The sequence below is a fragment of the Ahaetulla prasina genome, chromosome 17 (genome assembly GCF_028640845.1).
Source record: "Ahaetulla prasina isolate Xishuangbanna chromosome 17, ASM2864084v1, whole genome shotgun sequence".
In the NCBI taxonomy this organism is placed as follows: domain Eukaryota; kingdom Metazoa; phylum Chordata; class Lepidosauria; order Squamata; family Colubridae; genus Ahaetulla; species Ahaetulla prasina.
The window spans coordinates 5914103-5939508 of record NC_080555.1 but is presented as its reverse complement, the minus strand read 5'-3'; the positions used below and the strand labels follow the sequence as shown (position 1 = coordinate 5939508).

The window sequence follows — 25406 nt, the reverse complement described above, 5'->3', positions numbered from 1 at the left end:
GATTTGATATTTAATTCAACATTGATGTGATATTTCATTCAATATGAATGTGGTATTCCATTCAATATTAATTCGATATTTAATTCAATATTAATCATAATCCTCAAAGGTAATTCTTATAAATATCACTAATAGTGCAAAAGAGACTTACTTGCCCTATTTTTGCACAACAGTTGAATATCTTGATATTCATATTTTATGATACTCTCTTTCTAAGGCATTATATGGGGTTATGAGAATAAATGGGGTAGGGAAAAATTTGGAACTCCTTTTCCTGGGGTCTGATTTTCCTCAACAGGCTATATTATTATTATTATTGCCATTATCAATAAGAGATAAGTTTTAAGAATTTTATTAATTGAATATACAAAAAGAAAAAGGAAAGAAGAGAAATAAAAGCTGAAACCAAAAGCATGAAAAAATATACAAGCGGGAGATAGTTGAACTTTTAAAAAGTAGCATAAATGGGCATCTTTTCTTTTAAAAAAGTGGTGTGTTACTATAACTTTATTTGTCTTAACAATGGATTGCAGTTATTTTCATCTCTTCCAGATCATACCTTTAACTACCCTTCTCTTTATGGAAAACTGCTTTATAAAAATTTTGTATGCCCCAATATAAAAAGAACGATAGCATGGCTGTTTTCCCATCCCCTGAAAAGCATTTTCTCTTCTTTTGAAGGCAACACCTTGGCAAGAACACCTCCCTCGGGTTGTAGAGAGATGGACACCGAGAGTCCTCGACTTACGGCCCCATAAGAGGGACCCGAATTTCCGTCGCTAAACACAGGTCGGTGGTTATGGGAATCTCACAGTCCAAAAGGTGTAAAAAAAACAACAACGGATGCCTTTTGAGAGCTGTTAATCCCCTGCAAGACAATCTGGTTTAGAGGGCCAGGACAATCTTTAGAGAGAGTGGGGGGGATAAAATGGGAGAAATAGGGGAAATGTACAAATACGCACACACACACATACACACATTGTGTGTTGTTGTTGTTGTTTTGAAAACACACACACACACACACACCCCATCCATCTGCCCTCTCTGTTTTTCCTTTGTCTGGGGCTGGCTGGGGGGAATTTTTGCATTCGCTCAACCTCAGACCCAAATTTGCAGTGTGACTCAACTCCACAGCCGCCCACAACGGGGTGAGTCTATACATTGGTCATTGGAATGGCGTGCATGTGTGTGTGTGTGTCATCTTGGGCGTGTGTCATGCACTTGTCTCTCTCTCTCACACACACACAGTTCTCTGCCCGGCCCTGTGTATACTCACCCTTGGCAGCATGACACTGAGAATCTGGGCTGGCAAAGAGGCCAAGCCACCACTGCATGAGAATTTGTGAGCCCTCAGGTAGACTGCCCCGGTCCTTGGAAGCCCTCAGGCAGACTGTCCCGGCCCAGGGCCGGTCTCTGGTCAGGGCAAAACTTTGCGCTGCATGAAGGAGTGGTTGGGAATCCTGTTTCTGAAACCATCACCTCTACCGCTCGCCCTCCCACATCCTGTGACTACAAATTCCATCGTTTAATTACATGTTGCAGGAAGAAGCTCCATTGATTTGTCACTTTGGCTTTCGGAGAAAAAAACAAACACAAGTCGTGTTTTCTTTCTTTCTCCCCCATTCTCCTTCTTTCCTTCCTTCCTTCCTTCCTTCCTTCCTTCCTTCCTTCCTTCCTTCCTTCCTTCCTTCCTTTCTCTGTCCCTCCCTCTTCTCTTTTCCTTCTTTCTTTCCCTTCCTTTATCCCTCTCTCCCTCTTTCCTTCCTCCTCTCTTTCCCTTCTTCCCTCCCTCCCTCTTTCCTTCCACTTCTTTCTTTCTTTCTTTTTTCTTTCTTTTCCTCCCTCCCTCCCTCCCTCTTCTCTTTTCCTCCTCATTTCTTTCTTTCCCTTCCTGTATCTCTTCCTTTTTTCCTTCCTCCTCTCCTCCCTCCCTTTCTTTTCCTTTCTTTCTGTCCCTTCCTTCCTTCCGCCAAACTTTTCCGTATTTTTCCAGCCCCTCCTGGTCCCACTGAATGTGGGCAAACCATTGCAGGACACGGCATCCTACGTATATATCCCACCCTATACCATTCTAACAATAAAAATTTGTGGTTTTCTTCTCCCAGATTTTGGCTCAAACAACCCTTCCCCTCCTCTCTGTACCCCCTTTTTTTAAAAAAACAGGTAGCCATCAGGGCTGGATTAACCAAAACGCAGCCATCTTAACTTCCTCATTTGTTAGCCCCCACCCCCCCAAAAAAAGAAAGGGACCCCCGTTTTCACCCATGGTGGAACCTCCCCAATGTTTACTGCTCTCAGCCTGAATTGGGTTGGGGTCTGCCAATGCCCAGCACCAGCTAACATCCTTGGGGCTGTCCCCTTCCTGCTGCAGGTCCCCCCGAAGGAAGGTATTTAACACCTGCCTATTTATGCTTCATTTTTAAGAAGAACCTCTCCAAAATTGGCCATGTCTCGGTCTGGAAGCTTCCCAGAAAATTCCTGTGGATGAGCGATCCCGCCAATGGGATCGATCGATCTCCAACCAACGTGATCTCGTCCTTTTCACACACGCTCACAATACCCCGCGGGAAGGGAGGAGCTGGGCTTTTGTCTCTAATAATCCCCTTTACTAACTGCACAAAAACCCGTCGAACCACCTACAGGGGTGTTGTTTATACCTTGCCCGCACACAAACACGCTCGAACACAAAACAGGTTTTGGGGAGCGGATGCTGCCCGCAGAGTTTAAAATGAGAAAGCTCCTCCAGATGCCAGCCTTCAGTCATTTTTGGGGGGAGGAATTGTGTTGTATTCCTAAGGGTTTCAAACATTGCGTATTCTTTTGTCACGGTGGCGAAAATTTGAAATCCATCTCGCCACGGTTGGGTTTCCTGAGTCGCTTTTAAGAACCACAGGTTGAATTTGAGGCCTTTTTGCTTTGAACTGGGTTTGTATTTGCGGACTGGTTAAAATGATTTTAAAACAGACCCTCATCGGAGAATTCCACGCCATCAAGGATAAAATAAAAGTTTTTATTTTCATTCGTATGGGGGCCAGCAGACTTAACGCAGCAAAAGGAAGAGCCAGAATTCAATTACACGGGTGAAGTGGACTTCAACTTTCCGTCAAGATTACAGGTAGTCCTCGACTTATGACCACAATGGGGTCCAAAATTCCTGTTGCTAAGTGAGACCTTTGTTAAGTGAGTTTTGGGACCTTTCTTGCCACAGTTGTTAAGTGAATCACTTGCAGTTATTAAATGAGCAACATGGTTGTTAAGTGAATCTGGCTTCCCCCATTGACTTGGATTACACGACCTCTCCGGGACGCTGCAACCATCATAAATATGAGTCAGTTGCCAAGTGATCACGTGGCCATGGGGATGCTGCAAACGGTCGTAAATGTGAAAAAACGATCCTAATCCTGGTTCAACCCTGAGCTACAAATATAAATGGTCCCAAGTCACTTTTTTTTTCCAATGCTGTTAAAACTTCGGTCACTAAACAATTTGTTGTAAGTCGAGGACTACCTGTATTTAGAAAGGCTTGGTTGAAAGATGCAGAATTTCACGGGGCGTTGATCTACGGAAGCAAGGTTATTTGGAATGGAGCCTCCATAGCCCCCAATAGTCTACCATAATAGCTAGGATGCCCTATGAAGTTTGAGTTGTTGTGTTCAGAGCTTCCTGGAGGCCTCGAGGTGACCATCGTGGGAATAAGGCGGGCCTAGATAAATATGTTATCCTAATCCAGGGTGTTTCTCATGGTTTAGTCCACAAAGCTGAAACAGGTCAACGAAACCAACTGTGGCTTCCCTGATAAACAGGGAGGAAAGTTATTCTGATGAATGCAATGCGCCAACTCAGAAAGCTCAAACTGCCCAAGGAGCTGCTGATTCAGTTCTACAGAGGAATTACTGAGTCTGTCATTTGCACCTCTAGAACTGTCTGGTTTGGTTCTGCATCCCAACAAGAAAGACACAGACTTCAAAGAGTAATCAGAACTGCAGAAAAAACAATGGCTACCAACCTGCCTTCCATGGAGGACCTGTATACTGCAGGAGTCAAAAAGAGGGCTGTGAAAATATCTACAAACCCCTCACATCCTGGACATAAACTGTTTCAACTCCTACCCTCAAAACGACGCTATAGAGCACTGCACACCAGAAGAACTAGACACAAGAACAGTTTTTTCCCTGAAGGCCATCACTCTGCTAAACAAATAATTCCTTCAACACTGTCAGACTATTTACTAAATCTGCGCTACTATTAATCTTCTCATTGTTCCCATCACCCATCTCTTCCCGCTTATGACTGTATGACTGTAACTTTGTTGCTGGCAATCTTTTTGATTTATATTGATATACTGACCATCAATTGTGTTGTAAATGTTGTACCTTGATGAAGGTATCTTTTCTTTTATGTACACTGAGAGCATATGCACCAAGACAAATTCCTTGTGTGTCCAATCACACTTGGCCAATAAATTCTATTCTATTCTATTCTATTCTATTCTATTCTATTCTATTCTATTCTATTCTATTCTATTCTATTCTTAGAATATAGAATATCAGAACTGGAAGGGATCTTGGAGGTCTTCTAGTCCAGCCCGCTTGCTCAAGCAGGAAACCCTATACCCCATGATGGCAAACCTATGCCACGCGTGTCGGAAGTGGCGCACAGAACCGCCTCTCTGGGCAAGCCAGCTGTTGCCCGTTCCTCTTCCGGGTTCCAGCGTGTGCATGAGTGCCGGCATCCCACCCCCCACCTTAGCCCTTCTTTTCCCTAGACTACACCTATCCAGTTCCTCCAACCGTTCTTCCTAAGTTTTAAACCTTGCTTGAAAGATTAAAACGCTTCTGTAGGAAAGGACAGCTTGTTGCGATGGGTTAACTGGGTGTTGTTGTTGTTGTTATATTTTCAGACTCTCAAAGGCACACAACAACAAAAGCAACAACAACAACACTTTTTTTTTCATTAAGCATCTTCGAGTGGGACATTTCCATCCAGGATGGGTTTTAAGGGCAACAAAGCTGAGTGTTGCCTGTGGCTGGTGTGCATCCCCCCCCCCACCTTGTGGATTCATCCCAGCTGGCCTATCTCCGCACACACATAAAAAGACCCCCCTCCCCTTCCCCCCCCCAGCTTCTTTGCCCCCCAAGGGGGGGAAATGAAACCATGATGTCACTTCTGGCCAATGGGAGCCCTCTCCTTTCACCCCAGTTGTAAACCTTCCTATTTATGTATTCGGACAGATTCTTCAGCTTTTGTGTCTCTCCATCGGTAACTCCCCGAGAGAAAAAATACGGATGGAATTAAGCAATTTTTTTAAAAAAAAAATCATTTTAGAAAAAGTGAGAGGCTTTTTCGAAATATGGCATTATCAAGAATTATTCTTTTATTATTAGGCCTTCTGTAACCTTGTTAGAGACCCAAGAAATATTTCTTCTCTCTCTCATTCTTTTTTTTTTCTCATTCCTCATTCTCATTCTCTCTCATTCTCATTCTTACTTTTTCTCTCTCTTTTTCTCTTTCTCATTCTTTCCCTCTCACTCGCTCTTTCTTTCATTCTTATTCTCTCCTTTTTCTCTGCCTCCTTTTCTCTCTTTCTTACTTTCTTATTCTCTCTCTCATTCATTGTTTTCTTTTTCTCATTCTCATTCTCTCTCATTCTTACTTTTTCTCTCTCTCCTTCTCTCTCACATTTTTTTCTTCTTCTCAGTCTCATTCTTACTTTTTCACTCTCTTATTTTCTTTCTCATTCTTTCCCTCTCATTCTCTTTCTTTCATTCTCTCTTATTCTCTTTCTTTTTTCTCTCCCTCATTCTCTCTCTCTCTTATTCTCTCTCTCATTCTTACTTTCTTATTCTCTCTCTCATTTGTTTTTCTCTCTTTCTTTCTCTCTCATTCTCTCATCTTTTTCTCTCATTCATTTTTATTGAGTCTGTCATCTGCACCTCTGTAACTGTCTGGTTTGGTTCTGCAACCCAACAAGACAGAAACAGACTTCAGAGGATAATTAGAACTGCAGAAAAAACAATGGCTACCAACCTGCCTTCCATGGAGGACCTGTATACTGCACGAATCAAGAAGAGGGCTGTGAAAATATTTACAGATCCCTCACATCCAGGACATAAACTGTTTCAACTCCTACCCTCAAAACGACGCTATAGAGCACTGCACACCAGAACAACTAGACGCAAGAACAGTTTTTTCCCGAAGGCCATCACTCTGCTAAACAAATAATTCCCTCAACACTGTCAAACTATTTACTAAATCTACACTACTATTAATCTTCTCATATTTTCCATCACCAATCTCTTTCCACTTATGACTGTATGACTGTAACTTTGTTGCTGCAATCCTTATGATTTATATTGATATATTGACCATCATTTGTGTTGTAAATGTTGTACCTTGATGAACGTATCTTTTGTTTTATGTACACTGAGACCATATGCACCAAGACAAATTTCTTGTGTGTCCAATCACACTTGGCCAATAAAAATTCTATACTATTCTATACTATACTATTCTGTTTTTCTTTCTCTCTCATTCTTCCTCTCTCTTATTCTCTCTCATTCGATTTTGCCTCATTCATTTTTCTTTTTGATTCTCTCATTCTCTCTCTCTCTCTTTGTATTTTTCATGGATCAGCTTTGTGTGTGTAATTGTTGGGTCCGTTTCCAGCATTCTATGGGTTTGTTTTTTTTTCATTGCTCCTAAGGAATTTCTTGCCAAATTATGAGTTTCACTTTTCTTATGCATCAAGATTGCTATATTTAGACAGACAAGGCAAGGAGGTCATTAATTAAGTTGATGGAAATTCTGAGCCTCCGCCTGCTCCCTTTCAAAAGAGTAAAATGGAAATTATCTCATTTTGCAAACCAGACTTCATTCCTTCTGCTAAATTGCATCTCCTGCTTTTGCGTGAAAGACGCCATGAGAACTAGGAGCATTTTATCATCTTGCTCCAGCTACCAGCCCTGGACGACATCTTCGCATCTCGCTGTTTGTGGAAGTTGCATAACATTCTCAGAGAGTCTTCCCATCCTTCTTACAATCTTTTGGGACCGTTGCCTTCTGGCAGAAGATACAGAACAATTAGAACTCGGACCACACGTCTTCTGAAGAGTTTTTATCCCACAGCTATAATTGCACTTAACAATGAACTAAAGGGCCACCATCAGTGAGCTATTCGACAGTATTAATTGGTCTGTTGTGTGGAGGTGTGTGTTGGACATGGTCTTTGGGTGTTGGGTGAATTTCGTTGAATGGGTATACTGTGTATGCACGTACAATGACAATAAAGTTGTTATTATTATTTTATTTACACAAAATGACAGTATACACAGCAAATGAGATAACTATGCTGGATTTCGTATCACAGATCACTAGTCAAACACTTCCCAAGCGTTTAGGACTGCGTGATGTATCGGCGGATTATGCGAGCAGATCCCAGTAAGGTGGCCGCCTGCAGCTGACCAATGGTGATCTTGTCAGCGCCAACTGCTTTGAAGTGCTTGCCTAGGTCTTTAGGACCAGCTCCCAGTGTGCCGAGTACCACTGGAACCACCTGCACTGGTTTATGCCAGAGTTCATTATTATTATTATTATTTCTGATTAATAAAACCCAGCAAGCTTAGGAAGCCTGAATCGTGCCCCCTCGTGGCTGAATGAGGTATTGCAAGGTCAAGATGGAAAATAGGACAATCTGTTTCCTGACAGTGAGAATAATTGTTCAGTGGAACAGCTTGCCTCCAAAAGTTGTAGGTGATCCTTCACTGGAAGTTTTTCCCTGAATGCCATCACTCTGCTAAACAAATAATTCCCTCAACGCTGTCAAACTATTCACTAAATCTGCACTACTATTAATCTTCTCATCGTTCCCATCACCCATCTCCTCCCACTTATGACTGTACTTTGTTGCTTGTATCCTTACGACTTATATTGATTGTTTCCTAATATGATTTGATTGCTTATTTGTACCCTATGACTATTGTTAAGTGTTGCACCTTACGATTCTTGACAAATGTATCTTGTCTTTTTATGTACACTGCGAGCCTATGCACCAAAGACAAATTCCTTGTGTGTCCAATCATACTTGGCCAATAAAGAATTCTATTCTATTCTATTCTACTCTACTCTACTCTAATCAGAGATTGGAAAGTCATTATCCAGAATGGTATAGAGCAGGGGATTGGACTAGAACAGGGGTCTCCAACCTTGGTTCCTTTAAGACTTGTGGACTTCAACTCCCAGAGTTCCTCAGCCAGACAGTTCCTTGCTGTCTGAGAGACTCTGGGAGTTGAAGTCCACAAGTCTTAAAGGGACCAAGGTTGGAGACCGCTGGACTAGAAGACCTCTAAGATCCTTTCCAACAGGTTTTTATTGTTACACCGTTGTAATGGTTTCTATAGGAAATACCGCCATCCGATGGCACAGTGAGAAATTGCAGCCTCTATGGGGCAAACCGAGCAACGTGGTACAATGGAATCTACTACGGCCGGGATGGCGAACCTATAGCATGCATGCCCAAAGTGACACGCGAAGCCATGCCAGTCGGCACGTGCAGCCTTCCTCATTTGTCTTCCGGGTTTCTGAACTGCATGTACGCGCAATGATCAGTTGTCCTTTGCGCACACGGCAGTGCCGAAAACTGGTGTGCGCACGCGCACCATCCAGCTGATTGTCGGGCGTGCATGCGCGCTAGAACCCGGAAGTTAGGCTTTTCCGGAGCGCAGCCCTGAGGAGCAAGCGCGCATTTCCCCATGAACTTTTCAGCACTCGGTGCCAAAAAAGGTTCGCCATGACTGTACTACGGTATAAGAAATATTGCTCTCTAGTGGCGCAATCTGCTATTGCCATCTCAATATGGAAAATTCCTATAAGTTGCAGGTTGCCCTGTTTGTTTGTTTGTTTGTTTGTTTATTGAATGTTTTTTATGTGCTTTCGAACTACTAGGTTGGCAGAAGCTGGGATAAGTCGCGGGAGCTCATCCTGTTACGCGGCACTAGGGATTCGAACCGCTGAACTGCCAAACTTTCGATCGACAAGCTCAACGTCATAGCCACTGAGTCACCGTGCCCTATTCCTAATTGCCCTATTGTATTCTATTCTTATGCTATTCTATTATTCTATTCTGTTCTATATTTTACTATTCTATTATTAATTCTTATGCCATTTTTATTCTATTCTATTCTTTCTATATTCTATTCTATTCTATTCTATTCTATTCTATTCTATTCTATTCTACCCTGTTTCCCTGAAAATACGATGAGTTCTTATATTAATTTTTGCTTCATTAGACGCATTAGGGCTTATTTTCTGGTTAGGTCTTATTTTTAGGGGAAATAAGGTACTAAATGCATCCATCTGGCTGACAGTCTTAACTGGGGCTTATTTTGGGCGTAGGTCTTATATTTTGAGCATCCTGAAGAATCATGCTAGGACTTATTTTACAATTGGGTCTTATTTTTGTGGAAACAGGGTATTCTATTAATTAATTCTTATTTTATTCTTAATCTATTCCGCTCTACTCTATTCCATTCAACTTCCATGCAAGGAATGCCTCGTTTTCTCACGTGTCTTATAAAAACATGTGAGAAAACGTCTCACATGAAAGCATCTCACAGGAAAATGTCTTATTTCATTTGTGAAGGAAGAGGCCGATGAAAGCTCCAGGTTGTTTGGAAACTAGGCAACTTGATAATAATCTGAGGATCAGTTCAGAGACCTAGTTTCACCCATCATGCTTAGCCAGCTTAGCAGAAACGGCTCTAATTCCTGCGCATCTCTTCTAATACACACCTCCACCTGGGGTTGTGCCAAATTGTGGTGACGTGACAAAGCGACAAAATAAAGGTGCCCAGAATACAGTAGATGGCCAAAATTGTGGAAACCTTTTGGGAAAAGTGTATTTTTGAGGTTTGATGGCTAATATCACCACTTTTTTTGGGGTGAGTTTCAAGATAATCCTATTCCACTGCTGGAATGGCCTGGTATTGAATAGCCCAGACCTTCACCCAACTGAAAATCTATGGAGCCGACTAAAGAAACTGGTTAGTCAGAACAAGCGACCCAGCAATAAAACCCAGTTAATAGAAGCCATCATTCAATCTTGGTTTCACATGGTAACAGCTACAGAACTAAAAGACTTGCTTCACTCCATGGGAAGACGTTGTAAGGCCGTAATTCATGTAAAGTTTACCCAACTATTAACTGACATGGTGATAATTTTTGTATATTTCATTTTTTTCTACGTGTTTGACTTTTTTCTTTATACTATAACTGTTATTCTAATAGCAAATCCTTCATAAAAGTTATGCCCAACCTACCTCACAGGATTGTTGTTGTGGGGAAGATGTGTTACGAGATGTTTCTCACCTTGAGTTATGGGTAAAAATAATAAAAATCAGGATACAAATTAAATTAAATCTTTTTTTTTAATTTAGACTTCCCAGGGTCACTTCAGTGAGATGTGTGACAATGGAGAAATGTCCACAAATCTTAAGGATGACAGAGTTCAGCTGGCCAGGGGAATTGTGGGAATGGAAGTCCACACACCAGAAGGGTGCTAGAATCGATTGCTACTGGGCTTGACTGTTGTTCTTCCCATAATGTGTAGCCAAGCTGTAAAATTGGTTGGGAAATTAATGGATGCAAAAGTTGAAAAATTACAGCTATCAGCTCTAGAAGGCACCACTAGAGGGCAGCAAAAAACCACGAAAAAAATATATATCAAAGTTTTCAGCCCTCTAGTGGCCATGCAGGGTTTGGCAGGCCAACTCTGGTGCTGTATACTAGCCAGGCGAATAAGATGCGCTTAAAAATCATTCAGCTCAAAGCAGAGAGATCAAATTCAATTAAAAGGCATCTTTTCCATCTTTTTTTACAGAGGCTAAGCAGGGTAATTTTCCAGAGGGGAAAAACAGGCATTAAATAAACCCAATATTAATAAACCAGGTTTGTCCTGGCCAGCTCTGCAATCTGAGGGGGGGGGAAGAATTTAAAAGTCGACATATGCTGGGGTCTGATCGCCGATCAAGAATACCTGCAGGGAAAATAATAATAATAATAATAATAATAATAATAATAATAATAATAATAATAATAATAATAATAATAATAATAATAATAATAATAATAATAATAATAATAATACCTCGCCCCCTTCGCCTCTTTCCGTAAATTCCGAGCTCGTTCGGCTATTTCCGTCTCCAGGAAGAAAAAAGAAGGTTCGGGTATTTCCGACTACAGCCGAATGCTTTTCCCTTTTCTTTTTTTTTTTTAAATACCGTGCCCATTGATATCCGGAAGTGCTTTATTTATTTATTTTCCCGTCTTCTCCCCCGCCTTGACTTTCTGTCCAATCGCAAAGCAGTTACAAACCTTCACCCCGCCCCCCCTCCCTTTTATTTCTCCTCCCCACATACCCGCCTTCCTCGTCTTTTTTTTTTCTTTTTCCCCTTCCCTTCCCTCAGCCAATCAGATCGCCGCTCAGCCTCTTCGGCTTTTTCCGCGAACCGTGGGAAGCGTCCCCGGGAGCTCATCGCCGCTGCTGCCTATGGTTGCCCACTCGGCTGTTTCCGGCAGCTCGGCGGAAGTTGCCGAAGCCCGGCTGAGGCGGCCATATTGGGAGCCGCCGCTGTGTGAATCTGAGGGGCGGCAAGTGGCGTCCTGGCACCGGCGGTGGCGGAGGAAGGAAGGAAGACGGTGCCGGAGCCCTGCGAAGGAGGCCCGGCGGGGCTTGGCGACGTCCAACCGGCCCAAGGCCCGCTTCAAACGGCCGGGGGTTTTTTTTTCCTTCCGGCGCGGCCTAGTCTCTAGCGCCTCATCCCCGGCCTCGCGTGATCCTGCAAGCCGGGCACCCTGCACCCTAGGCCGGCTTAGAAAGGGAACCTGATGCCGGGTCGGTGGTCGTGCCTTCCGACCGCCCAGTGAGCCCAGCTTCCCCCATGCTGGTGGCTTGGCCGCCCCCCTCGCCCTGAGGAGGAGGAGGAGGAGGAAAAGGAGAGGAGGAGGAGAAGGAGGAAGAAGACCCCCCCCCACCTCTTCCAGCTGGGCCAGGGAGCAGGAAGAGGGGAAGGCGGCTGAGCAGCTGGGGGGAGCCCCCCTCAGGCCTCTGCCAACGGGAGCCATGTCGAACAGCGGCCGCAGCCCCCTGCCCACCGTGACGGAGAACCTGGAGCAGGTAAAGATGGAGTGTGGGGGGGGGCAAAATGTTGATGGGGGGGCTAAGAGCAATTATTGGGGAGGGTCTTTGGGGTCCCCCCCCCGTCCTCCAGAGCAAATTGTGGCTTGAAACCTCTGCCCCACCTAAGCTGGGGGATGGGGAAGGTTTAAATGCCCCCCCTCCCATTCTAGACGAGGGGGGGGAAAGAAAAGAGGTGTTGGGGACCCCTCCTCCCCTCCCCAACCTCCTGTTGCTGGAGCTGAGTCCCGGGATGGAGGAGCAGGCCCTGCACAGGTGGCAGCCTTCGTGTGTGTGTGTGGGGGGGTGTTGTGTTTTTTTTGGGTGGGTGAGTAAGATCTGCTTCTTCTAAGATTTGGGAGAAGGAGGGGATGAAGCTGGGGTTCTGTACCCCCACCTCTCCATCAAAGCTTCCCCCCACTCTTGGCAAAGGGCAATTGAGAAGGAAGGGCCTGTCTGGCTGGCTTGCTTGCTAGGTTGCATGGAGGCAGAGAAACAGGACGAGGGTGGGTGGGGGGGGGGCTTTGCTGCATTTATTTTATTTATTTTATTATTTTTTGTTTGTCAAGCATGTATGAGGAAACAAGCATAAGGAAGAACGTGGCCTATAAACATGTAAGCATAAACAGGTGTAAGTATATATACATAATACATGAGTAATGGGCAAGGAGTAACTTCACTCCCCTCCCCCCCCTACTTCACATCACCGGGTTTTCTGAATTTGTGTGTCTGGATTGGGAATGAATGGGGGGGTGGGGGGGGTTTCCTTAGCTTCGTCCCTCTGACACACACACACACACACACAAAGAACCCCTTTGGGAGCGGGTGCTAAAGGAAGGAAGATGGTTGCTTTTGCTTTTGCTTTTAAAACTGGTTTTGCTGCTTTTGGGTGGGTGGGTGGGTGGAAGAGTGTGTCTTTTCCCCTCCAAAATGTCTGCCTGTATTAAAAAAAAATAAATCTGTTCAGAGGAGGCACAGAGCCAGACTGGCGAAACATCTGGAGGAATGGATTTGTGCCAAGGTTTTTGGAGGAGGCTGAAGGTGGGGTGAGTGGGGGGGGGGGTTCTCTTCGCAAAAGGTGATTTTTGTGGACTTGGGAGGGAAACTGGCTGTAAATAAAGCGACTTGCATGTGGGGTGGGGAGGCAGGCCTGGGGAGCCTGTGTGGGTGAATTTCCTTGCCCTGCTTAGGATGTGGGATGTAGCAATCCTGACTTCGCAAGGGTGCCTTGGTCAGCAACCAAGAGGCAAGGAGGGTATGAGAATAACGATTCTTGAATCCAAGGGAGATGCAGTGGAAGGTAATTGGCAGAGATCTTCCTCTCTCTTATTTATTCTCTCGAGAGGAGAAAGCAGGCTGGGGAGCCGGGTTTCTGGAACCCAAAGCAGGTAACCCCCATTCTCTTGTGTTTTACATTTCAACTATGGATCCAAGCTAGCAATAGCCGGTGGCGAGTGATTGTGGGAGATGCGATCTAAACGCTAAAGCATTAGAAAGGTGCTTAGTTGTCAGTTCTTGGGGGTCTGTCACAGAAAGAAGTCGTACTGTGGTTAGAACAGGGTGAACCCACAACCTTGGTGGCTTTTAAAAGACTTGTGGATTTCCAATTCCCAGAATCCCCCAGTCAAGCCACCATGATGGTGAACCTGGCTGGCTGGGGAATTCTGGGAACTGAAGTCCACAAGTCTTTTAAAAAGCTGCCAAGGTTGGACTTCACCCCTGTTGTCAAGAAGGTTCCTTTGCCTTTTCAAAGTAAATATTTCAAGGTGGATTATTTGGCTCAGAATTGCACGGGCTATTTAAAAAGGATCTGAAAATGCGGAACTTGGGTTCATGCATGTGTGTAATCTTGCATCTGGTGTGCGGGTTGTATTTTGCAATCGGTTCGCTTTACTTTCAAGTGGTACGGGGTGGGCGCTGTGGCGTGCTGTGTAGAGAATCTACTTCCATATAAAGAGTGCAGGAAGTTAAAAGAAGGTGAGATGGCGAAACCTCTCCTAGAGCGAAGTTGATTCCTCATCAATGTAGTTTCAGCATTCAGCTGAAGTCTTGTCTGAATCCAAGGCCGGAACCTCCCTTAAAAACTATGGAATAGGACAGAAACACCCACCTTGTGCAGGTACCTTTTTAATATACAAAAAGTTGAACATTTTTACCAAGGGCAGGTTTGACCCGTCTTGACACCCAGTGCGCAATGTAATTGGAAACGCTGACTTGCTGCTGGATCTGCTTTAATGGTAATAACCCTTTGTGAATAGCTCACTTCAGGAATCAAAAAATACTACTACGTGCAGAATCCATACCTCTTCCAGTGTTGGGCAAAACTGCGCCCTTATTTTCCTATCAGTTGTAAGACAGCGATTGTAATAGTAGCCAGGTTTTTAAAAGTAAGCTGGTAGTTTGTTTTGCCAGGGTTTGTTAGGCGAACCACCGCGTCTGAACTCACGCCTTGCGTTGAGCCATAAGCCGTGGTTTACCAACCTCAGCGGCTGGGTTTATATAATGTTCCAAAGCCGGACCAGAGTTAACCCACTTGTCGCTTTAACGCGTCAGGTCATCCCAGGCAGGTCTTGCTTGGAGTCACCACTTGGTGCTTCTTCCTGTTTCCACAAATCATTGGATTAAAAAGCCGGCATATGAATCCCCCATGTTAAATACGTGTATGAATTATTATTTTTTATTTACATTTATATCCCGCCCTTCTCCGAAGACTCAGGGCGGCTTACAGTGTGTAAGGCAATAGTCTCATTCTATTTGTATATTTACAAAGTCAACTTATTGCCCCCCCAACAATCTGGGTCCTCATTTTACCTACCTTATAAAGGATGGAAGGCTGAGTCAACCTTGGGCCTGGTGGGACTAGAACCTGCAGTAATTGCAGGCAGCTGTGTTTTAATAACAGGCTATCTTACAGCCTGAGCCACCACGAACCCTTACTCCTTGCTAACTTTCTCCTTGCTAACTTTCCTTACCCTTGTTTTCAAATGAAGCATATTTTAAAGAAAGAATGCAGAGAGGGAGAAGGAGAAGACACGTAAAAAAAAACCTCAAAGAATGAAAGGATCAAATGCAAATAGAAATAATGGGGTGTCCTTTAGCCCTTACTTTGCCTTGTTAGAGATTTGGGAATAGGAGAGGCAGAATGGAGTAGTATAGCTTGGGAACGTTTGACTGGGGAATTCTGGGAATTGAAGTCCACACCTCTTAAAAGTTCCCAAGCTTGAGAAACACCGATACGGTACCCAGGGTGAAGTTCATTTCTTGCCTTCTTCACTGGACAGAATTGGGGGGATAGAATGATGGACAGGTAGCCTGTGGAGGACAAATGCATGTGAAACCTGCTTTTCCCCCAGTGAGAGAAGTCCTCAGCTTTTATTAGGTGACAACTTCCGTCTTAAGCAAGCGTGGAGAAAAAGGCTGGAGATTTATATATATATAAATATATATACTTCAACCAGGATATAAGGGAGTCAGTTGGCGAATCCTGGAAGGTACGAGGGGTCTCCAGGTGGTTCTGAGAAGAGGCGATCTGCTCCCATCACGGATTTCTTCTACCAAAGGACCTGAGTAAATTGCTAGAGGAACTTAAGACCCTCGGGAAAATGCCTACCGTTGCTTCCTCTGGGTACCGCATGCAGGGAGAAGTCATATGGATCCACTGCGCCTTTCCTCCTACACATGTTTCTTGGCTGCCCACAGACCCAGTGTTAGCGGAGACCCAAGCAGAAAAGCCGCCTTCCCACCATTTTTCTTTCCTCGTTCATTCCCTGCACATAAGTCTCTCTCTCTCTCTCTCGCTCTCTCTCTCTCTTTCTTTCTCTCTCTCTCTCGCTCCCATCGGCTTCCTGTTTTTGTGGGTTGCTCTTTGCAGCTTCCGCAATCTCTTGAATTGTGTTAGAGGGACAGTTGATTTGGGGATTGTCCCAGGTGGGTCAGTAGGAGGGAAAACAAAACAAAACACCCTGTTCTTCGAGTTGTGGATGTAGGTGAAAATTGCCTCCCTCCCTATTTAGAAAACCAGGGGGTGGTCTTCATCCTGCTAGTGACACCCACACCCACACACTGATCGTCGTTGGCTTTTGTGTGTCAGCGGGGAGCAATCCATGAGTTGTCCACCGCTTTTGAGTTTTTCTGGTAGTAGAAAGAAATGTTGGGGGAACGGACGGACACCCAATTACAGGTAGTCCTCGACTTACGATAGTTGAGCCCAAAATTTCTGTGGCTAAGCGAGGTAGTTGTTAAGTGAGCTTTGCCCCGTTTTGCAACTTTCCTTGCCACATCTGCTAAGTGAATCACTGCAGTTGCTAAGTTAGGGCCACGCTTGTTAAGGGAATCTGGCTCCCCCCCCCCATTGATTTTTCTTGTCGGAAGGTCGCAAAAGGGACGTGACACCCCCCCCCCAAGGACACGGCAACCGTCATAAATATGAGTCGGTTGCCAAGCATCCGAATTTTGATCACGTGGCCACAGGGACGGTACAGCGGTCGTAAGTGTGAAAAACAGTCCCGAGTCACTTTCTTTCAGTGCAATCTTGGAACGGTCACTAAACAAGCTGTTGTAAGTCAGGGAACGCCTGTAAGTCAGATTTGATGCTTAAATCCACCTGCGGCAATCATTGCACCCCAGTTTAACTCAAGTCCTTTGCTGCTGTCACAAAAGGTGAAAATCCAGCTGCATTGTGCATGCTATTTTTTTTTTATTTTTCAGTTGCTTTTTTGCCCTCCTAAAAGAGTTGGATCAAAGTTGTGTGGCTTTTCAGCGGCAAGATGCTATTTCTCTTATTTTTATTTGGAAAGTCATGCCCTCCTGGGCGCTGATATCTTCCCTCAACCTAGTAAATGCTTCCTTGAACTATTACTGAGGTTTAATGAATCCGAAGGGCAGCCCAGTCAGATCTGATTTGTCCTTGCAGGGCAGATTCCAGAGATGGGAAGTCGAAAACGCCCCCGAAAGTGGCTGAGAGCAAACCATTTCTGCATTTTGGCCAGGATTGATTTTGACCTCCAGTCTTTAACCGTGACGCTCAATCTGGATCAGGTTTTTCACTTTCTGAACCATCAAACAACCCTGTTCCTTGTGAGGCATAAATTTTGCACCTTGACCGCGTCAAGCCAGCCATCCTGACCGCCTATCTTTTAAGATTGCGCTCCCTACTAAACTGAAATATGCGGAATTTTACCAGCTTGAAATAACCCCCTGATTTCAAACTTGGTACCCTAGTTAAAACAAAATCTCTTATCACGCCTCGGCTGTCCAAAAAACTCTTAGCGAACCAGGAAATTCAGGTTGGTCCCCTTCGCTTGATAATCATGAACCATTTTAAGTTTTAATTTGTTGCACAGCCAGATGTTCAGACTGGATTTGGCACTTTCTGTCTGCCTGTTGAGTCCTTCCCAAGGCCCCGGGAGAGGCAGATGTGGATGTTGGTTGGTGTGAAAGGTTTCTTTCCAGGATGTAAGCTGTTCCGAGTCGAGCTGCCTTTTGCAATTGACCGATGGTGGATTTGTCAATGCCAATGGGGTTTTAAGTGGCACTCCAGTCGTTTATCCTTCATTGAAACTGTTTCGCTTGCGTATCCCGCTTTTGATGTGGTTTTCTTTTCATAAAATCCTAATTTGTGTTTTTGTGTTGTCTTATAGCACGCTAAGCCCTAAACCGCATCTTACAATGATATTAGGTTTGTAAGACCGTGCTTTTTTAAAAAAAATAACACTGGCTTTGTGCAGGGTATCACTTGTCTGTTTTATGTAGCTTTCTCAAAGCCTCACAGTTAGGCGAGGATGATTTTCATGGTGGTATTTCATCCAGATGTTGGGGAGGGACGAGGAGGATCTCCTCGTTGGGGAGCCAGGAGATCCTGGCTGCTACTGTTGTTCATTCAGCAGGCATTGAGAACAGCCGAGCTGGTCCTGATGTGGGATCAAAGCTCCCCAAACTCCATCTACCTCACAGGGTTGTTGTGTATAACAAACGGGGAGGGGGGAGAAAAACATTTATATGAAAGGTCAGGTTGTGAATTGCCTCCCCCTAGAAATGTTCTGAAGTACTTGATCCGTTTCGCTTTCAAAAAAGAAAGGGTTTAATCTCCTATTTTGACTTTGCTGTTCGAAATTTAATTTGTATGATTTTTTTTTTGAGATTGCCATTAAGACCATTAATGTTACTTTCTGTATTTTGCCCATCGCCATTTCTTTTATCATTAAGCCACCAGCCTTTTTTATTAGTGTCCTCTTTAGCTTGGCTCTACTAATACAATTTTATTTCGCGGGGCCGTTAAGACGTTAGTAAGATTTGGATTTATGCACCGGCTTTTTGGAATCCCGCTTGGAAAACGACAGCCTGTGTGCATAATAATCCATATTTTATTGGGGGAATTAAACATACACAGACACCAAGCGTTTGGTCATTACCTGCAAAAGATTAAGGTTTGCCCTGAAGAACTCAGAAGTGGCAGCCAAGAGTATGTCTTTGCTCTATTAAGCCCTGCTGGATTCTCAATTGTTGGAGATTTTAAGTGAGAGGAAAAGAATATAGACCAGTGATGGCTAACCTTTTTGCCATCGCGTGCCAGGAGGAGGGGGGGGGACCAGAAACAGCCCGCTTTCTGGTGGGATCGGAAGTTGGCAAATGGGCGGTTTTTGGCCTCCCGGGGGGGGAGCCATTTTTGCCCTCCCCAGACTCCTAGAGAGGCTCTGGAGCCAAGTAAGAGAGAAAAACCGGCCTTTCCCGCCCCCCCCCAGGCCTTCTGGAGGCAGGAAACAACCTGTTTCCCTACATTTGGTAGGCCCCAAAGGCCTGAAAATCAGTTGGCTGGCGTGCGCATGCGCGCCGGTGCTGAGCTCACGTGCCCACTGATATGGCAGGTGGCACGTGTGCCATCGGTTCGCCAGCATGGATATAGACGATAAGAGAGGGCGAAACAGGGAGTTGCACTCAATTTTATGTCCTTTCCCCCCCCCCCCCCACGTTTAAGCAAATCGCTGCAGTTGTTAAGCGAATCGTGCGGTCACGAAGCAGACCAGCTTCCCCATTGAGACTACTTGTCAGAAGCTGGCTAGAAAAGTCGCAGCCGGCAATCGCATGACGCCAGGATGTCCCAACTGTGCTTAAATCCGTGCCGGTTTTCAAGTGCCTGTATTGTGGTGATGATAATGATGATGTAAGGTAGAGATGCTGAGACGTTGTAAGTACAAGGACTGCCATTGTAACTTTCCATTGGTGACTCAGCCCAGCCTTTGCTGGCTTAAGACCAGAGCTGCTCTCAGAATCTCCTAGCTGCTCGAGAACATAGAGTTGGAAGGGTCCTTGGAGGTCTTCTAGTCCAACTCGCTGCTCCGGCAGGGAGACCCTGTATCGTTTCAGACAGGTGGCTGTCCAGTCTCTTCTCAAAAACCTCCAGTAATGGAGCACCCACGACTTCTGCAGGCAAGCTGGTTCCACTGGTTAATGGTCCTCGCTGTTAGGAAATTTCTCCTTTGTTCTAGGTTGAATCTCTCCATGAATAATAGAGCTGTAAGGGACCTTGGAGGTCTTCTAGTGCAACCCCCTCCTCAAGCAGGAGACCCTTTCTCTTCTTAGGAAAAAAAAACCTCCAGGGTTGGAGCATCCTCAACTTCTGGAGGCCATTTGTTCCACTGCTTAATTGTTCTCAGCGTTAAGAAGTTTCTCCTTAGTTCTGGGTTGATTAATTTCCATCCGTTGCTTCTCGTCCTGCCTTCGGGTGCTTTGTGGGGGGGGGGTAGGTGGAAATTCCCCCCCCTTCTTTGGGGCAGCCCCCTCCAATATTGGAAGAGTGCCATCACGTCTCCCCTAGTCCTCCTTTCCTCCAGACTAGACGTGCCCGGTTCCTGCAACCGTTCTTTCGTAAGTTTTCCGCTTCCAGCTTCCATCGGCCGCCTCCTTATTTTTCTCAGGCTGAACACGCACTTAACTTAAGGCCTGCATTCCCCTCTCCCTATAGCATGTGTCTTAGCAACGGGGCCTAAAAAGAACGGCTAACGTGCAAGTGCGACATGTACAACAGCATCCTAAATATATCCTTAGCATCCCTTATGTTAGGGGGAGTCACACACAAAAATGAATAGTGGGGAGAGAAGGGGGAAAAAACACCTAAACACCCCAAAATCTCAAATTTGGCTTTTGTTCTTATTCATCTGAGACTGGGTGCATGTGTGTTGTCTCAGACTTTCTGGTCTTCTTGGTTTTAAGCCAAATTGCAGGTTCGAAGCCCCGCATCTATTTAAAAGCAACATTTCGCCCTCGTCTCATTTGCAATTCTCCTCGGCTTCTCGAGAAACGATTAAATTTGGCTGACATTTAGTCGTGACTGCTACGGAACGGGTGTCCCCCCACCCCACTCCACCCCAAACCTTTTCCTTTTGCTTGTTTCAAGCTACCTCTGAAAAAGAAGGGATGCCATATAAGGACACGGTGGTTCAGTGGCTAAGACGCTGCGCTTATCGATCGAAAGGTCGGCGGTTCGGCGGTTCGAATCCCTAGTGCTGCCGCGTAACGGAGGTGAGCTCCCGTGACTTGTCCCAGCTTCTGCCAACCTAGCAGTTCGAAAGCAGGTAAAAAAATGCAAGGAGAAAAATAAGGACCACCTTTGGTGGGAAGGGAACAGCGTTCCACGTGCCTTTGGCGTTGAGTCATGCCGGCCACATGACCACGGAGACGTCTTCGGACAGCGCTGGCTCTTCGGCTTTGAAACGGAGATGAGCACCGCCCCCTAGAGTCGGGAACAACTAGCACATATGTGCGAAAGGAAGCTTTATCTTTACCTAGAATAAGAAGACACAGTCTGGAACAGCTGTCACACATAACTGTTCGAGTTAAACAACTGGAATTTTAATGCATTTGGGACTCCCCTCCTCTCATTTACCCACCCTCCCTACACAGCTAGTCCTCGACTTACGAGCCCAATATTTCCATTGCTTAAAGAAGACAGTTATTAAACGAGTTCTGCTCCATTCTACGGCCTTTCTCGCCCTACAGTTGTTCAATTTAGTAACCTGGTTATTAAGCAAATCCGGCTTCCCCCCATTGACTTTGCCTGTCAGAAGGTCGCAAAAGGGGATCACATGACCTTGGGATGCTGCAACGGTCATAAGTATGAGACAGTTTGCCAAGTGGCTGAATTCTGATCACGTGACCAAAGGAGGTGCAACAGTCATTAAGAGCGAAAACCGATCATGAGTTCCTTTTTCCCCCCCCCAGTGCTGTTGTAACTTTGAATGGTCACTAAATGAATACTTGTAAGTTGAGGACTATCTGTACATGTAGAATATTTATTAATTCTCGTCTCCCCCCCACCCCAGTAAATTCTTCCTATTTCTATGTTAGTTTCGCACTTGTTGATTCAAGCTGCTTTAAAAATGAGGTGGGGGAGATTTTACTCCTTCCTTTCCCCCCCCCATTGAATACTTCTATACACGCTGCTTAAATCCTGTTATATAATGCAGCCACACAAAATTCTCTTTTTACTGGAAACCGTGTTCCCAGAGGAGAAGCGGTTTTACTCGCTCAGTTATTCCGATGCTTTTGATGGTATCTTAAGCTTCTGCTGCCATTTCTTGGGGGGCGAAGCCTTGCAGGGGTTGCCCAAAGCCTTTGATCCCTTTTTCTGTTTGATCTTGACAGTTGCACCCCCAAACCTCACTTGGACGGGGATCTCTGGCTGCCCTTTTGGCCTTGGATCCATCTCCACCTCTGGTCAATTGAGTGGTGGGGGCTGCCAGGAGGCAGCTAGAGAAAGGCATAGAATGATGCCAGCAATTCATTCTCCTATAAAATGTGAAAAATTGGGAAGTGGAGGAGGAAAGGGGGGGGGCAACAAAATATTCTCTTGAGAAGCCCTTCTTCTTTTTTCCTGCAGGATCTTTGAATCATCTGCTAATTACAGAGAGAACGAGAAAGAGAGAGAGGAAAGAGAGAGGGAGGGAGAGAGGGAGAGAGAGGGAGAGATGGATATGACATGTACAATAGCTGGGTGTTGAATCTCCTAAGGATACTTAGGTGATGATATGGTTGGTGATATGGCCAATCCCTGATTTAAACAAAATGACATTTCGATGGAGGGAGGGAGGGAGGTATGGGGAGAGAGGAAAGGAAAGAGGGAAGGAACAAAGGAAGGATATGAAGGTATGGGAAAGAGGGAGAGAGAGAGGAAGTAAAAGGAAGTAAATGGATGAAAAGGGAAAGAGGGGAGGGAAGGAAGGATATGAAGGTATGGGAAGAGAGAGAGAGGAAGTAAAAGGAAAAGAAGTAAATAGATGAAAAAGGAAAGGGGAAAGAAGAAAGGAAATGAGAGTATGGGAAGAGGGAGGGAGGAAAGGAAAGGAGGGAAGGAAGGAAGGAAGGTAAGGAAGGTATGGGAATGGAGGGAGGAAGTAAATGGATGAAAAAGGGAAGGAAGGTATGAAGGGAGAGAGAAGAAGTGAAAGGAAAGGAAGTAAATGGATGAAAAAGGAAAGGAGGGAAGGAAAGGAAGGTATGGGAAGAGAGGGAGAGGAAGGAAAGGGAAAAGAAAAGAGGGAGGAAATGCAGGTATGGAAGAGAGGGAGAGGAAGTGAAAGGAAGTAAATGGATGAAAAAAGAAAGGGGAGGGAAGGAAGGAAGGAAATGAAGGTATGGGAAGAGAGGGAGAGAAAGGAAAGGGGAAAGGGAGGAAAGGAAGGTATGGGAAGGGAGGGAGGGAGGAAGTAAATGGATGAAAAAGGAAAGGAAGGAAGGAAGATGGGAGAAATCTGTTCTTTCTGCTTAGAGCTCATTATCCTGGGATCACACTCGTAAAACCCATCCTGAGCTCAGGAGGCCCTGAACGACGGAGGCAGCCAACCAACCAGGATCATGAACCTTACCACCCTGTAAAAACTCACATGGATTTTAACCTTTGATCCCCACTTAAGTCTCCTTTATATACCCACCAGGTGACGGTGCGTCATTTTAAAAGTGCCCCCACGTTTTTGGCATGTTTGCTGCCATTTCTCTCTTCCTTTGCCGCTTTTTTTTTCTTCCACCGCTGACTCTCTCTAGTACAGAAAGCGGAGCCAGGAAATGTCAGTGATTTATGGATCACAACTAATTGTCTCGATATCCTTTCCTGGATGGATGGATGGGTGGATAGGTAGGTGGGTGGACTTTGCATTGATCAGTTATTAGAGTATTTCACCAGCAGCTCTTTTTATTTTCTGATCAAGCAAGGAAGTTCCTGCACTTATAGCTTTTCTTCAGAAGGGTGGAGAAGAGAGGTAATGTTTCTTCCACACCAGACTGGTCCGACCGGTTCTCTTAATGGTTGGTATTCTTCATTTTCCTTTTTTGTTTAGTACTCGGAAGGAAGAGAGAAAGCAGGGGTGGGTGGGGAGAATCTTAAAAAGTGCAGGTAACATTAGGAGCCTCCTTAACTCTTATTTGCTGGGCCAAGAATCACTTCTTGGCTTCCATTTTCTGACTGTTTTTTGGTCTTATTTTTGTTTTGTATGTTTGTCCCTTAAATTAAAGGGGACGCGGTGGCTCAGGGCCTAAGACGCTGAGCTTGTCGATCGAAAGGTCGGCGGTTCGAATCCCTAGTGCCGCGTAACGGGGTGAGCTTCTGTTCCTTGTCCCAGCTTCTGCCAACCTAGCAGTTCGAAAGCATGTAAAAAATGCAAGTAGAAAAAATAGGGACCACCTTTGGTGGGAAGGGAACAGCGTTCCGTGCACCTTTGGCGTTGATTCATGCTGGCCACGTGACCACGGAGACGTCTTTGGACAGCGCTGGCTCTTCGGCTTTGAAACAGAGATGAGCACCGCCCCCTAGAGTCGGGAACAACTAGCACATATATGCGAGGGGAACCCTTACCTTACCCTTAAATTGCTGACCTATTTCACCAGGGAATGGCACATGGGGTTTGTTGTTGGGACGCACGGGGAGTCCTTGACTTATGACCACAACTGGGGGCAGAATTCACGCTGCTAAGCAAGGGGGCTCAGTGAGTCACACCCAATTTTACTGTCTTTTTTTGCCATGGTTGTTAACTGAATCGTAGATTGTTCAGTGAATCCAACTCTCTTCCCATTGACCTTCCTGCAACACGTATTAACTCAACATATTGACTAATAATCAGTTTTATTCTTGTAAATCAAGTGCGTACTGTGTTTCCCCGAAAATAAGACCCTGTCTTATATTTTTTTGAACCCTGAAATAAGCGCTTGGCCTTATTTCTTATTATTTTGGGGCGCGTGGAGCGAGATGGTGCTCCTCTTGCCATCTTATCTGATTTCCAGCTCTTGTCTCTCTAACCCTAACCAGAGGAAGTGGCGGGGAGCGGCTGCGCATGCATTTAAATATTTTCAGGGAGGGCTTATTTTCGAGGTGGCTTATTTTAGCGCATGCACTCAAAAGCCGGATTGGGCTTATTATCAGGGGATGTTTTATTTTCAGGGAAATGGTATTTATAGAGCCAGCAACTCCCGATTCCATTTTATTTATATATTTGTGGTTTTTTTAAAAAAATTTCAGTGGTCACCCATCTCCAGTCAGTGACTCTGGGCAGCTTGCAATTCAGGAAATATATTACGATTAAAAGTTTAGATGTTTGCGGGTCAACGATCGTCTCGCGGCGAACCCCGATTAAAAGTGATAAAAAACAATAAAAGCAATGAACCAGTACAAAAAAAAACCATTAAAAACATCCAATTCAATATACAAGTAGTGCTTGACTTACGGCCGCAACTGAGTGCAACATTTCTGTTGCTAAGCGAGACAGTTGTTAAGTGAGATTTGTCCCCCTTTTACGACCTTGCTTGCCACCATTGTTGAGGGAATCACCACTTTGCTAAGTTTGTAAGACGGTCGTTAAACGGATCTGACTTCCCGATTTGACTTCGCTGGTCAGAAGGTCGCAAAAAAATATTTGCAACCGTCACAAATATGAGTCAGTTGCCAAGCTTTATCAAAGTTGATCACATGACTGCGGAGACGCCGCAGTGGTCGTAAGTGTGAAAAACGGCCACGGGTCACGTTCTTCAGTGCTGTTGTAACTCTGAACGGTCACTTGAGTGAAGTGTTGTAAGTCGAGGACTACGCGTTTTTTATTTTCCAAAACAAAAAAAAGGCAGAAACGGAAAGAAAGCAGATCGCGCCATCTGGGATTTAGTTCACAAAGCAAAGCGCACACCCTCTGGCTATAAATCTAGTTTTAATTAAAACTACCTGAATAGTCCAACTAGGACGTTTTCTTTCCTGGTACTTAAT

General features: G+C 45.0%; 1 protein-coding gene across 7 annotated transcripts in view; it reads left to right on the top strand.

Annotated features, from left to right (window-relative positions):
• Positions 1-11581: 11581 nt before the first annotated feature.
• LOC131186724 (serine/threonine-protein kinase MARK2) overlaps positions 11582-25406 on the top strand; it is a 121087-nt gene continuing 107262 nt past the window's right edge. For all 7 annotated transcript variants that reach the window (XM_058160601.1, XM_058160600.1, XM_058160599.1 and 4 more), the window contains exon 1: positions 11582-12169. In XM_058160601.1, coding sequence (XP_058016584.1) covers positions 12116-12169 — 54 coding nt within the window. In that variant the 5' untranslated portion in view covers positions 11582-12115. The remainder of the gene's footprint in view (positions 12170-25406) is intronic.